Here is a 15,359-nt window from a genome sequence, read left to right as displayed (position 1 = left end):
GAATTGTTTAAAGCTATAACTAAACTACCAAATGCAAATGCACTGTAAAACTAATTAAATGTGCTGTTCAGTTTTAGAAATGAACAAAGGTAGTTCCTGTTCCTAAGAATAAAAGTGATTAGGGTTGACATAGGTATAAATGTGGAGGATATTTGTGTAATTATTAAAGTCAAAATGTTCTTCATAAGAAAATTTTTCCTATGTGACATTTTATAATGACTAAATTTAGTCATCTTAAGTGGAGATGCTATTAAGTTTCTCTTATTAGACGTAGTCATTGGAAAATAGCTTAGAAAAAATAGTTTTATGGTACCAACGTAGTAGTTTGACAGAGTGAGTCTTTCTCATAGAAAAAGAATGCAGCATTTTGGCCACATAGTTTGGAGGAATTTCTACCTTGACACTTCTCTGTTCCTTTCATCTTTTCCCCACTATCTCCAATTATTTCACATCTTTTAATTGATCAGGGCTAAATGTTATTTCCATTATAAAATGATCTTCCCTTTTAGAATTACCATGTTTTAGAGATGCTGGGAGCAACTTCCTGAATTATTAACTCAACCTCAGAGAAGTAGTCCACGGCACAGAGATGAGCCCAACGTGATTGCAGGGTCTGTGTAAGCCACTGACATATGTTTGCATTTTTAGTGGAAAAATATAATGCAGGAAGTTTTGTTTTTCTTTTCTGGTGCTGAAGATAATTTGGAGGAAGCTAAGAGATGAGAGTATTTCCAGTGTATGAGCACTGAAGAGAAAAAATAAAGTCATGATTACCTTTGCAACTTTTATTAAAAATATAAATATTCAACATTCTCTTACACAACCAAACTGACCAAGGACTGGAAAGATGTTTTATTACTGAAACGTTTACAAGAAAAAGTTGTTTCAAAGAGCTTACAGATTTAGTCTTACCCACCCAAGAGAATGGCATTCTCTTTGGCTCAGACCACAACAAAAACAGTTGGGTGACTTCTGTCTGCTTTTTCAAACAAAACGTTTTCTCACAGGTCTACATTCTCTTTAAAACACCACTATAAACACCTGGAAACGGAAACTAAACGTAGACAAAACGAATAACATTGTGTTGTTACTGCACTTGAATACACTTTGTGCATGCTAAGTAAGGGGTATAGGCTCTCTCCCTCTCTCCCTCTATGTTTCAAGCTATATAAAAATAAACAAATGGCATAAGAGCAGCGCTATGGTACAGAATGCTGTATTTTATTTTTATTTTTATTTTTGTGCTAAATGCAGATTCTTTTTGGCCAAACGCACCTTTTTATTTCCCAATAATCTCCATGAGTTTCCTGTTGCTGTGAGCTTGCTGCGCTAACTGCTCGGCCCTGGCCATTTCCAAGACTTCCCGGAGGAGGTGGAAGGTGAGATCCAGGGAGATGGGAGGCTCCTCGGACCGCCTTTCTCTCTCCGGTGCCTCCTGGTGGCCGCCGAAGGCATTCTCAGCGCCGCGCTCCGCGGGAGCCGCGGGGCTGTCGAGCGAGCGCCGAGGCAGCAGCTGCTGCTGCAGCAACCCGCGGAAAAAGTTGGCGGTCGCCTGTTCCGGCGAAGGGCGGCTGCCGCTGCCGCCGGCGAGGAGCGAGGAGGCGGGCGAAAGGGGAGCGGCCGGGCTCTTGTTGAGGTTCCCCAGGCGGAGGAAGTACTCCTCTCCCATGCGGAGCAGGACCGGCCGAGCCTGCGGCTGCTGGGGCTGCTCGGACTGCGGCGGCGGCTGGAAGAAATCCAAGGGCTGAGGGTACTGCGGCGCCTGCCGAGCTCCCGGGACCGGCCCGCGGCTCAGGAGCGCCCTGCATGGCGGGCAGGGCAGGAGAGCCACCAGCAGGACGCCCGCGGACACGAGCAGCGGCAGCCGCATGTTAGGGGCACTCGCTGCGGCACAGAGGTGGGCGGATGGCGGAATGAGGGAGGGGAAGAGAGAAAGAAAGAGTTGGTAAGAGTTTGCTCAGCTGGGAGGTGCACACGGGGTCTTCCTACTGGACTACCTTAGACGTGCTGGGCTCTGGCCTCTGTGGTTCGGATGGGCGCTGTCCGCGGTGCTGAAGCGCCTGGGGAGCGGGGATAGGGGGCTCCTGCAGGGCTCCGCACCTAAGCTCACGCGCTCGCCTTCTTTCTAGACTCTGAAGGGACGGTCCCTGCGTCGTCTTCCTAACGATCCTCAAAACTAATTTTCCCGATCCTAGAGAAGAGCCACAGATTTAAGATCCCACCCGCGCTGACTACCTCCCTTCCGGATATTTCAGCATTTTTTTTCCAAATTGAGAACTACTGCCTCCTGGTCCTCCCTCTCCACTCCTGCCCTTGCTGCCTTATCTCGGGGGTTAGGATAGAAGGGGGTGGGAAGCTCCTTTACACAGCCAGCAAGGAACAACTGGTAGCACGGGTAACGAAGAGCAGCCGTCTAAGTTTGCTTTTGCCACATCCCAGCTACTATTGTAATCTTAAGGAACAGTCCGCGAACACGCGCGCACACACACGCACGCGCGCATACACACACACACACACACACATAAGCATACACACATGCATACACACGCACACGCACACACACACACACACATGCATACACACGTACACAGCCAGGGGCAGCCGGCTCCGCGGCGCACATCGCGGCAGCTCAGGCAACGCAAAGTTGGTGGCGTGTTTCGTCCAGGCGCTCCCTACCTTCCCAGGCGCTTCGCAGGTGAGCCAGGTGCTGCCACCTCTCTGCACAGGGACGTCTCCGGGGCTTTCTCTGGAGGTTGTCTTCCTTTCTCTTTACTGTTCCCACTTTCTTTTTCTTTCTCTCCTCTCTTTCCCCTCAGTCTCTCAATGGACTTGGTCTCCGAGTTTCTCCACTCCAGAGCCTGGAGTGGGATTTTATAGTGTCGACCCTCTTCAAAAACCACGCAGCATTTGCCTAATAAGCTGACGCTCTCTTGACAGCTCGATTGCGTGCTGCCTCTGCTCCTGCATAAATCATAGGGCCCTGCCAAGGAACGAGGGGCAGAATTTTGCTATCTCAACACTGAATCTCACATCCAATTATATCAACAGATATTTATCGCCTCTTGGTGACGTCAACGAGCCCTAAAATGGAAGGGATTCTTATGACTTGTCCATTGACAAAAATTCTTGAATGAGATTTCCCAAGTGTGAAAACATATTGACCTCTTACTATGAAAGGCCATATTAGGGGTGTGCAAAGAGACAGCGAATGGGAGGAGGAAGGGGAAGTGGGAAGGAAGGGAGGTGTCCCAGTGCAGCCCTGCCAGGAAAGCAGCAGCCAGCTGGAGGGGGTGGATCTGGATGCCCCTTCTCCTAACCTCCCTGACCAGGTGTCTCTGACAACACCTCAGTATCTGGAAATATCCCTTTGCTAGAGACAGAGTCCCACCATCTTTCTGCCTGGAAAAGAATGAAGCATCAGGAGAGGGGCGTGCAGGCACATCCAGCTTTTAAACGTCTATCTGCTTTTTCCTCCCAAGAGCAAGCACATAAAGGAGTTATGAGCCTGCAGAAGCAAGGCCAGTAAGTCTCTCAAAATGCAGTTCAAGTTTTTTAAATGATAACAAGAGCTACTCCCATAGTGAAGGGGCACAAACCAGGGTTAGTAAGGGGTGCGGCAAAGATTTTAGGTTATCTCAGAAACTCTCTGCTCCTTCTTTGTCTCTTCTCACAATCTAAAATTAATTGTGGACTCCCTTTTCTATTCCCAAATTAAAGAGAGAGAAGGCCAGTGAGAGATGCATGAGTTAAACAAGCTTTACTTATTCTACTGAATGCAAACTCAATGAAAGGCATCCATTCTAACTTCCTAATCTATGTTGAAAAAGGCTTAAACTGCTCGACTATAGGGCTAAATTCATCAGTTACATGTTTTCATTGATCAATATTGAGTCCGTAAAAAAAAATCTCGTTCATTTCACCTCCAAATACTATCAACATCCATAGTAGTATCCACATCTGGGCCACCCAGGTTCTTTTTAATCGTTTCCTTTTCCAAATGCAAATGTGCTTCATGTGAGCCTGTTAAATAAATAAATGCTCTCTAACATGTCGCAGAATGGAATGGAGTGCTAAGCCTGTGAAACTATACTCAATTTTTGAATTAATTGACACTATCATATAGGTGGGAGGCAGTTACCTCTAATTCTGCAATTCAAAATGCAATTCCAGGTTCTTGTGCCTGTGATTCAATTCAGCTTCCATATAACCATCAGAGTTGTTTATCGGAAATTTCCTCCTCCTCATTTCTGATTACTTCTGCTGCTTCCTTTGTAGCTAATGTGACAAATGATGCAACGCATATTTCAACTTCCATTTTGGGTCTATACCAATCCACAACTGCTCTTAGGAACAAAAGGAAGGCAGGGAGAGAAATGCTGACAATTTGCAGAGAAGCCAGCCCATAGTTGGATCACTGAACCATGTTATGTACTTTTGACACAAGAGAACAGAGAGAATGTGCCTACTTGGAAAGATGTGAGTTGTTAATAGAAGATCATGATTATGGAAAATGGTTGAGTTTCTGGGAGAAAGCTATGGTTTATATCAGTAGGAAAGCACACAGAACCTTAGATTTTGTTATTGTGGGCTTTTTTTTTTATTAAGCTGGAATGGGTTCAACATTTTTGCTTACTTTCCTTTATGACCTGTTTTTTGACCCCGTTAGCAGATTTCAGCTTGGATGTCAATCTGGAGGTGAAACGTTGACTTGGAATAGGAAGTTTCAGTGCAGTAAGTGGATACAGAAGATAAACTAGGAAAGAGATGTGGTTATGAGTTTAGCTGGGGAGATCTGGGAGGTTCTTCCAGAGAAGACACAACAAGTTTTGGGCTCTGACTAACCCCATGCCCATACCAGTCTCTCTCCCATTGGCCTATCTGGGGGATATTGTTTTAGTATAGCTCCCTCATCACTGTTGAGTCCTTGCTGTGAGATTTTCTTGGGGTAAGTCATTAATGGAGCCAAAGTGGCTCCAACTAGGGAGTAAGGAAAAAAATGTTCCTGAACCCCAGAGGAAGAGAAGCTATGCACAGCCACAATTTATCTGTATTTGTCTGTTCTCACACTGCTAATAAAGACATACCTGAGACTGGGTAATTTATAAAGGAAAGCAGTTTAATGGACTCACATTTTCACATGGTAGGGGAGGCCTCACAATCATGGCAGAAGGCAGTGGAGAAGCAAAGGCATGTCTTACATGGTGGCAGGCAAAAGAAAGCATGTGAAAGAGAACTCCCTTTTCTAAAACCATCAGATCTGATGAGACCTATTTACTATCACAAGAACAGCATGGGAACGACCCACCCTTATGATTCAGTTACCTCCCACCAGGTCCCTCCCACAACACGTGGGAATTATGGGGGCTACAATTCAAGATGAGATTTGGGTGGGGACACAACCTAACCATATCATTATCCAAAATGTATATTTCATTAAATCGCCCAGTATTCAGATTAGAAATGACTTAAAGAGATCACCTGGTTTAAATGAGAACCAGAGAAGTTAAGTGACTTACCTGAAGTCACTCAGCTAGTTAGTGGTAAAGTGAGAATTAGGACCCAGCTCTTTTGATTGCCAGCCCATATTATTTGCATAATGTAACAATAACTTTTGGACTTTCTTTTCCAGCAGAGGCACACAAACTGAGGTGAAAAGATGAATTTTAAAACATTTTAGAGCTAGAATCTCACTTTCTTGCCCAGGCTGAAGGCACTGTGATAGCTCACTGCAGCCTAGAACTCCAGGGCTCAAGTGATCCTCAGACTCCTGAGCAGTTGGAATTATAGGCATCAATCACCATGCCTGGCCTGAGAAGATGCATTTAGATAAAGTAATATATTCACACACCAATTGTGGAGTAGCTTTTTGTACATTTTCCTTATTTGATAAACTAAGGCATGAGAATGCAGAAATTCTCTGTGCATGCTCATGTCTGTGGCACCTGATTTTCAATCTGTGTGTGCATACATTGCAATTTACTTTTCAATATTACCAAATTAAAAGCATTAATTTGATTATTCTGCCTAGGTGACCTTTGAATAAAGTGATCTTTGGATACAGTATGGAGGGTGAAAGGGATTCTTAACATTATAATATAGATCTATGATTTGAGAAGTAACATAATGCAGATAACTTAAATGTGCCGTAAACTAAATATCCAAATCCATAGAAATCACCACTGACAGATCTGATCTTACATGTAAGAATAACTTCTGGAAAGGAGTCACTGGAGAATCAATCTCAATGCTTTTAGAACCTAAAAACACAATCCAAGAAACATTGGCACAAAAACAGGGATTACTTCATGTTTTAAATCATATTTTTCAATGGCTACATAATATACAGTATAGGTAAATTAAAACAGACCCAACACAACAGTCTAATAAAGAAATATCAGAAATAATAGGTAACTGGTGGGCATATTTTTGTCACTCACATCAACTTGTACCTTCACAAGCTTCTATTAGCACAGCTCGTGGCGAACAAACACCGTCTCCAAGTTGGCTAACAGAAACATTTGTTGAAATGAAACTACCGTTTCCAATGACAGCCTTCAGAAATGCCTAGGGTGGACAGGTGGTTTGGTAATTGTTTGTAACTGTTCTTTAGATAGATTAAGTAACTGCCTTCTGCTTCCACAGGAGGACTGAGGAAAGGCTCTCAAACAGCAAAGTATCTAACTGCTTCACTGGCAACAATAACTTTTGTTAGTCTCTTCTGATTATCAAAGCCATATGTGCTCTTTGCAGAAAACAGAAAAATCAGAAAAGCATAAAGAGTATAAAATTCCTCAGAATATCAGAATCTAAAGATCTCCACAGATAATTAATATTTTGTTGTTTCCCTTGAGCATTTTTCCTGAGCTCATAATCATAATTTAGATAACACCATGTTCTTAATACTGAAGCTCTGCTTTAAAAAAAAAAACTCTCATTTTAACATTTAAAATAATTGAGAGAGTAAATTTTAAATGTTCTCATCGCCAGAAATTGGTAAGTAAGTGAGGTAATGGATATGTTAATAACTTTATTTAGCCATTTCACAATATATGCATATATCAAAACATGTCATACACCATAAACATATACAATTTTTACTTGTCAATTTACATTAATTAATTCATTGCAAAATAATTTGTTGAAGAAATCTTCCCCAGATTCCTATATGAGGTTCAGCACCTGTGCTTTATATTTTCCTAACAGCATGAATGTCCTTCACTGTAAAGCTCACATTTTGTTAGTTACTGGTACAATATGTACCTCCTTTGCTGGACAGTAAACTCTGTAGCAGGGCTTTGATCATCTTTGTAAGTTGCCATATCCATTTCTCTTGCCCCAAACATGGTAGATTTCCAGTAAGCCTGTTGAATTAATGAAATGCAGAAAATCTGTTGAATGAGTGAAATATAAAAATTACCCACAAACCGTACATATTATCCAGACATAACTAAATAACATTTTATAGTTAAAATTTTATAATCTACTTTTTTCCACTTAAAATTATATCTCAAGCATTTTATTATATCTAAATGAAATCCTTTTTTTATTGCGTGGTATTGCATTAATATGTGCCAAATTTTCTATTCATTCTTCATTGTTGATCACTGCCCTAATGACCTGCTTTTTATTCTTTTTCATTTTACCCTTGCACTTTTAAGTAATATACCCACAGAATTATTTCTTGATTCTTCAAATATAAACAATATCTCTTAACTCTCAGATTGTAAGATAAGATTATTTATCCCTTCGACTTTTCAGACACCCTCCTGCACCTTGATCTCTCAGTCTCTTTCATCTATACTTTTACTTCTAAATTGTCCATGTGAATTATTTTTATAATCATAGTTAAATCTCCTATGCTTTTGTGCTTTTACTATAATTGATTCTACACTTGATCTTAGCCAAAGGGCCAAGAAGCTCTAGATAGATATAGATAGATGATAGATAGACAGATGATAGTTAGCTAGATAGATTCTAAAAGTGGGAAGTCAGTTATTGACTATGTAAATTGTTCACTGAAGAATAAGATCATAGACTCTGATTACATTTCCTATCTTGTTTTTTTTTCCTACAATTTTCTATTGACACTTTTATATTTTTTATAATCCCAGTTTGGTTTTTTCCTAGAATTACAAACCGCCTTAATTTTGTTTTCATATTTTTTCAAATTTTCAATCATGATAAGTAATCTATTAAGTCCTCCCCCTCTTTTTAAGACCTCGATCCTTGAGCATGCTAACCTGCTGCCTTCAAACTAGTTACTTTCTAAATCTGACGCACAGGTTTCTTCCTGGGACTTCTCTTTTCTTCTTCCCTGGATTGAATTCCCTGTCCAGAATCACAGGACTTTTTCCCTTTTGATTTCTGAATTTTATTTTGCTGGAGAACATTCTCAGGTAACTTTCTAGGAAAGGATGTATGAGAAGCATGTTTTCTGACTCCTTGCATTCCTGAAAATGGTTATATTTTACCCAGATATTTGAGTGATGCTTTACCAAGGTATATAATTTCAAGTTAAATATAATTCTCTTCTAGAACTTAAAGTATTATTCTCTTGTGTTGTATCATCCAGTGCTGCTGATAAGAAATCCAGTATCATTCTAATTTTCCTTTTCTTTCTTTCTTTGTTTTTCATGGAATCTCACTCTGCTGCCCACGCTGGACAGTGTAGTGGTGCGATCTCAAATCACTGCAATCTCTGCCTCCCAGGTTCAAGTGATTCTCCTACCTCAGCTTCCCAAGTAGCTGAGACTACAGGCATGTGCCACCATGCCCGGCTAATTTTTGTATTTTTAGTAGAGATGGAGTTTCACCATGTTGGCCAGGCTGGTCTTGAACTCCTGACCTCAAGTGATCCACCCACCTCGGCCTCCCAAAGTGCTGGGATTACAAGAGTGACCCACCATGCCCAGCCTGATTCTCATTTTTCACTGGATCTTTTTTCTTATTCTCTCTTGAAGCTTTTAGTCTCTCCTTTTTTTGTTGATGTTCTGAAATTTTAGAATGGTCTTTGGGTCTTTTTTTCATGTACTCATTTTAATTTGGAGATTCTTACTCTTCAACGGTGAAAAAAAACTCCTGTATTATTTATATTTTAATTTTTTCCATTTTCTCTATTCTTTCTTTTTGGGGATTTCTATTATGAGATGTTCTCCCCTCTATTGGCCATCTGTGTTTACTATTTTCTGTCCTGTTAGAACTTTTAGTTTGCGATTCTACTTTCTAAGATATTCTTCAATATCTTCCAGCTCTTCAGTTACTTTCATTTTACAACTGTATATTCAACCTCCAGACTTTTTATTCTTTCTCCATTCCTTTTTCATAACTCCTGTTCTTGCTTTACAGTGGAATGTTCTCTCCGATTTCTTTAAGAATGTTAACTAGAAGGTTTCTAAGTTTTCTTTCTTTGCCTGAATTATCTATTCCATCCGTGGTCATTTAAAAATCTTTATTTATCTTAATTTCTCAATTTTATGTTGGGGATCTTTGTGAAATCCCTGAAGGCTACCCTGTGTATGATTGGTAGCACCCTCGTGTTTAATAGTTATTCAGTACAAAGTTGATGAAGAACTCCATGTGCAGGATAAGGAGCCTGCTTCTCGCCAAGCAGCCTTCCTTCCAGGGTGATCACATGGTGAGCTAGTCTTTACTCAGGATACCCATGAATATCATATTGTAGAGAATTCCTCTCTGTAGCCATTCAATTTTATTTAAGAAAAATGTATGTATTAGTTTTCTGAGTATGCCATAGCAAATACCAGACTGGATAACTTAAACAGCAGAAATTTATTTTCTCCCTTCTGGAGGCTAGAAGTCCAAGATCAAAGTGTCAACAGAGTTGCTTTCTTCCCAGGCCTCTCTCCTTGGCTTGTAGTTGGCCATCTTCTCCCTGTGCTTTCACATGGCCTTTCCTCTGTGCATGTCCATGCTTCCATCTCCTCTGCCTACAAAGACGTCAGCCCTATTGGATTAGGGCCAACCCATATGACCTAATTTAACCTTAATTACCTCTTTAAAGGCTCTGTTTCCAAAAACAGTCACATTCTGAAATATGGGAAGTTAGGACTTCAACATGTGAATTTTTCTACATCTAGGAGACACATTTAGGCCAATAACAATACACCTGGCGATGTTTCTTTCTTTGTTTGCTTGTTGCCTGACAGGCAGACATTTGAACGTCTGGCATTATCCACATGGGATGAGAAAAGCTGGTGGAGAGGTTGACTCTTCCATATACAAACTTTCAAGTATTCCCCATATTTTTGACCCTTTTCTCATTCCTGTCTTTGGCGAGACTTGGAGGTTCTGAGCCTTGAGCCCCTCCTAGGCTCTGCAGATGGGCTCCTCCCTCAGCTGCCTGCCTCCTACAGCCACTTCATCCGCATTTTCCTCGGGAGACACTGCATCTTCTCTGTCCTCCTCCTTCCTGTCCTTTTGTGGACCCCTTACAGCTGCTTTCTCTTCCTTGCTTCCTCAAACACCATCTTGTGTGCTCTCATTATTTCAGAAGTTTGCTAAACCCTCTCACCTGCTTACATTTTTTATCCTGTTATTTTCATCATTTGGGGTTTATACTATCATTTAATGGAGTCTCATAGAAATGAGAGGTAAACACACAAGCATTTTGAAAGACCCCTCTGAATGCAGTATGGAGGGTACATTGGTGGGGCAAGAAGGCAGAAAAGAGACTTATGGTCTTTGGGTTATTAGCCTTGGGCCTCCGCAGAATGAGCATCACAGGCCCAGGGATGACAGGAGGTGCGGAAGGCAAGGGCAGTGTCCCAGGAGCCCAGGACTCTCTACCTGTGGGCAGCCACATCGCTGTCCACGTTTTGGTGGGGACAGTTCCCCATCAATCAAAAATTCTGCCAGCACCCGTGAGTCATCACTGAGTGTCTTATCTCCTTTCCTGAGAAAATGACGCCGACTTTGTTACCTGTGCGTCTATTTTTCCTTAACTGGAGAAGTAACTGACCTGGGGAAGATGACTCAGAGCATCAGAAAACCAGCACGTTTCTGCTTCTCTTACAAGCCCTGGTCTTGACAGACACGATTGCCCTTTCTATTTACATCATAATACATCAATTGTTCTGTTTCAGACTCCAGGTAATGGATTGAGGGCAGTGAAAGGATGTGTGTGAACTTTCTGTCATGAAAGACAATTTACAGGAACTAATCATCTTACAACGGCCACTCAGAAAAAGGAAATTCATCAACCAGGCACCCCAAACAGGTATTTATATTCATGAACATCACTTGACTCTGAAGAAAGAGTTCCCAAAGAAGCCTCCTAGGAATGTTGCTGGTGTCATAAAAAGGGAAGGGAAAAGTTAAAGAAAAGTTAAACTCATATTTTACTGCAGAATTTGTTAGTGTTTTTAAATTTTTATTCGGCAGTGTAAATCCCTAAGTCTTTAGCATTTCCCAGACTCATTTGACCACAAAACATGTTTATCATTAGACTAGCTGGGAAATATAAGCCCAAAGGCATTTTATAAGGAGTCCAGCTAGACTTTTTTTTCTTTACCATTTGATATTTAAGTTCATGATTAGAGCTACTAGTAATTTTCTACCACTCCTAGGAGAAAATTTTAAATGTCCCTTTTGGCCTTGAAGAGAGAGTCTCAGGGTACGGAAACTTGTCGGTTTTCACTGCTTCTGAGGATTACCTGCCCTGGGAAAGGTCACCTTCCAACAAGAAGCTGCCAAACCTCTACTTACCAGCCATAAAATGGTCAACTCTGTTTGCATAATCACCCTTGAAGGGTGATTATGGCAAACCTATGTCTGAAAAAGAAACGACCTGATTTTCCACATTCACTATTCTTTTTGCATTTTAGGAGTGATCTGAGCAACAACATTGTCAGGATAATAGAAAAAGACTTAGCAGCCCTAAGCAGCAGTGATGTTTAATGCTCTTATTCATATAAAGTTAAATATAGATACATATTTCAGCCTTACCTCATTTTCCAACTTGTTTTCTTTGTACTTTAGTTCCTAATAGCTATAAAGTTCCTGGTCAGAGGAAGGAGTTAGTCTTTACAGAAATGTAGCCCAGTGGAAATCCATGGACCTCCCTTGCAAAGGAGAACCCTCTTCGAGTAAGCAGGCGTGTCCTAGACAAAACTGGTTGCAATGGATGAAGTTGGGCTTTTCATAAGGGAAAGTCAGTTTTTCAAGAAACAGCAGGCAATGAGGGCTACAGAGGTGGACAGAAACTTGGGAGGCCAACATTCAGAGCTGTGGATTTCATAGATGTTACAGGTTGTGGGTTCAGACCTTTTGCAAACCTTGGAGCAAGATCTTTTCATCTTCAAGGCTTCTGTTATCCATCTGTAGAACATTCTCTTCCATTTTGAGAGCTAGTTATTTTTGTTCGTGTGTGTGTGTGTATCTGTCTGTCCCCCAGTTCTGTTATGAACTTACCTCCCACTTCTTTTAGTCCATGACTCCTAATATACTGCTTATGCATAGTACATATTTGTAGTTGGGGACTGACTATGTATGTCCTACTTAGGAGAAAGGCTACATCAATTCAAGATGGTCTCATAACTGTGAAAGCCAATGAGTCCTTGAAGTGTGATTGTGGGGAACCTATGTCTGAAAAAGAAAGGATCTGATTTTCCACAGTCACTATTCTTTTTGCATTTTAGGAGTGATCTGAGCAACAACATTGCCAGGATAATAGAAAAAGACTTAACGGCCCTAAGCAGCAGTGATGTTTAATTCTCCTATTCATATAAAGTTAAATACAGGTTCATATTTGACCCTCACCTCATTTTTCAACTTGTTTTCTTTGTACTGTAATTCCTAATAGCTATAAAGTTATGCCTTGTGCTAATGTACTTTTATCTTTCCAGAAACAGTGATACTTGTAATGAAGGGATGTTTTTTATTTGAATGGAGAAATACAATTATATAACCTGATAGATTTATTCTATAAAAGTGCTATTCTGCTTTTTGAAGTAGGACAGTGCTGTGGACTAAATGTTTGTGTGCCCCCAAAATTCGTATGTTGAAGCCTAATCCCCAATGTGATGGCATTTGGAGGTGGGGCCTTTGGAAGGTAATTAGGTCATGAGGGTGGAAACCACCTGAGTGGGATTAGTGCCCTTATAAAAAGAGACAGAAGAGATGATCTGTCTTCCTCTTGGCCACGTGAAGATACAATGAGAAGTCATCCATCTGCAAACTAGGAAGAAGGCCCTGTCCAGACACTGGATCCACTGGCACCTTGATCTTGGATGTCCCAGCCTCCAGAACTGTGGGAAATACATGTTTGTTACTGAAGCCACCTAGTCTATGGTATTTTTTTTTTTTTTGGCATCACGAACTGACTAAGGTAAGCAGCATATCTGATTCTTGTTTGTAATGGAATTTGTTCTAATATCTTTACTTAAATATTTCACTAAAAACAAAGCACTTCAAAGCAGCTTTACAACACTTTTCTGTGGGGACACACTAGGGGACACACTAGACTTCTAAGTATGACATTTGTCAAGCTACCTGAATACAGGTCTGACTCTTGCTTTCTAGCTGGATGACCTTGGGCAATTTATTTAAATTTTCCAAACTCATTTCCTTTTTTTGTCAAACCAATATAAAATGTAAGTCTCCTTATTTGTTTCTCTTGTGGGAGTAAATGAGATAGTGCACTCAGAGCCTAGTTATAAGTGTTCAATAAATATTTGTCGTTGTTGTTGGAGTAATGATGTATTGCTTGGTACTGTTGAAGGTGGCAATTTTGTCTGATCTCAGGTCCTCCAAGCCTACCCTTCTGTGCTCAGTCGCAATAAGTGTTTATTAATGAAATAAAAGAATAAGATAAATATACTCACTAGGTTTTTCTTCTAATATTAGAAGCTTTCAGCCACCTAGTTGACTGAAGATTTTTTTTTCAATTTATAGACTTTATTTTATAACAGCAATTTTAGATTGACAGAAAAATTGAGCAGAAAGTAGACAGTTCTTATAGATTCTTTCTCCCCACCCCAATACCACCCCTCCCTTTAGTTTCCCCCTATTATTAACATCTTGCATTTGTTTCAATTGATGAGCCAATATTGACGCATTATTATTAACTGAAGCCCATGGTTTCCATTAGGGTTCACTGTTGGCATTTTATATTCTGTGAGTTTTGACAAATGCATAATGTCATGTATCCACCATTACAGTATCATACACAACAGTTTCACTGCCCTAACAGTCCCCTGCACTTCCCCTATTCATCCCTTCCTCCCCTCAGCCCCTGGCAACCATTCATCCTTTTAGTTTCTGTAATTTTGCTTTTTTCCTAGAAAGACATGCAGTTGGAATCACACAGTATGGAGCCTTTTCTGACTGGTTTCTTTCACTTACACAATATATATTTTATATGTGTAAGTTCCTCCATGTTTATTCAAACAAAGCTATGTTTTTACTTAGGAATAGGGACGTTTTTATGGGAATCATCCGTTTGGCTAACGTATCTCTTCTTAGTAAATGCTCACTTAAAGACTAGTTCCTTGTTGAAACCCTTATTCTTAGTCTAATTTATTAATTTAACTGAAAACAGGTACACTCAAAGGGGAATTTTTCATCTTAAGGAGAGGTTAAAAACAATGATTAAAGATGATTAGTAATTAAGTGCTAATTGGTAATGAACTGCTAATTAAAAGTAAAATTCAAGAGCATATGTATACCTTTTTCCTTTCATGATTAGTAAGTCCATCACTTCCTGGTAGGAGCCTCGATTATACCACAGGCTGTTAGGGACCTGTCAGATTCTCCTAAGGTAACACGAATTATTACTCATAGCAAACTGGCTGGAAATTATTATTTTTTAAATTACAATTATCTATAACTTAGTTGCTTCTGGATATTTCAACGTAGGTTCTTTCTATTTTCCATAAGTGTCAGCTGGCTGAGAAATAAAGAGGAAGAGTACAAAGAGAGGAATTTTACAGCTGGGCCGCCAGGGGTGACATCACGTATTGGTAGGACTGTGATGCCTGCCTGAGGCTCAAACCAGCAAGTTTTTTATTAAGGGTTTCAAAAGGGGAGAGGGTGTGAAACAGGGAGTAGGCACAAAGATCACATGCTTCAAAGGGCAAAAAGCAAAACAAAGATCACATGCTTCCAAGGGAACAGGACAAAGGCAAAGCAGAACTACTGATAAGGGTCTATGTTCAGCTATGCACTTATTGTCTTGATAAACACCTTAAACAACAGAAAACAGGGTTAGAGAGCAGAGAACCAGTCTGATCACAAATTTACCGGGGCAGAGATTTTCCCCACCCTAATAAGCCTGAGGGTACTGCAGGAGACCAGGACGTATCTCAGTCCTTATCTCAACAGCATAAGACAGACACTCCCAGAGC

The 15,359-nt window shown here is 40.6% G+C and overlaps 1 protein-coding gene across 3 annotated transcripts; it reads right to left on the bottom strand.

Moving 5' to 3' along the window:
* Positions 1 to 764: 764 nt before the first annotated feature.
* Positions 765 to 11,033, bottom strand: CRH (corticotropin releasing hormone). Of its 3 annotated transcripts, none has more exons than XM_032759651.2 (7): positions 10,976 to 11,033; positions 7,261 to 7,361; positions 6,199 to 6,257; positions 4,634 to 4,753; positions 4,139 to 4,343; positions 2,677 to 2,980; positions 765 to 1,884 (listed from the first exon to the last, which is right to left on the bottom strand). In XM_032759651.2, exon 7 carries the CDS (start codon positions 1,868 to 1,870, stop codon positions 1,280 to 1,282), a length of 591 nt encoding a protein of 196 aa, XP_032615542.1. In that variant the 5' UTR covers positions 1,871 to 1,884; positions 2,677 to 2,980; positions 4,139 to 4,343; positions 4,634 to 4,753; positions 6,199 to 6,257; positions 7,261 to 7,361; positions 10,976 to 11,033; the 3' UTR covers positions 765 to 1,279. The 3 variants fall into 3 exon arrangements, with proteins under 3 accessions (XP_032615542.1, XP_058300353.1, XP_058300354.1); XM_058444370.1 differs by having other exon boundaries at positions 941 to 1,884; positions 4,139 to 4,338; XM_058444371.1 differs by having other exon boundaries at positions 941 to 1,884; positions 4,139 to 4,275.
* Positions 11,034 to 15,359: the final 4,326 nt, after the last annotated feature.

The sequence above is a fragment of the Hylobates moloch genome, unplaced genomic scaffold (genome assembly GCF_009828535.3).
Source record: "Hylobates moloch isolate HMO894 unplaced genomic scaffold, HMol_V3 SCAFFOLD_9, whole genome shotgun sequence".
In the NCBI taxonomy this organism is placed as follows: domain Eukaryota; kingdom Metazoa; phylum Chordata; class Mammalia; order Primates; family Hylobatidae; genus Hylobates; species Hylobates moloch.
This window is presented reverse-complemented; position numbering and strand designations above follow the sequence as displayed.

Excerpts from the sequence above, each read along its gene's own strand:
- CRH (XM_032759651.2), bottom strand. The coding sequence starts at position 1,870 with ATGCGGCTGCCGCTGCTCGTGTCCGCGGGCGTCCTGCTGGTGGCTCTC.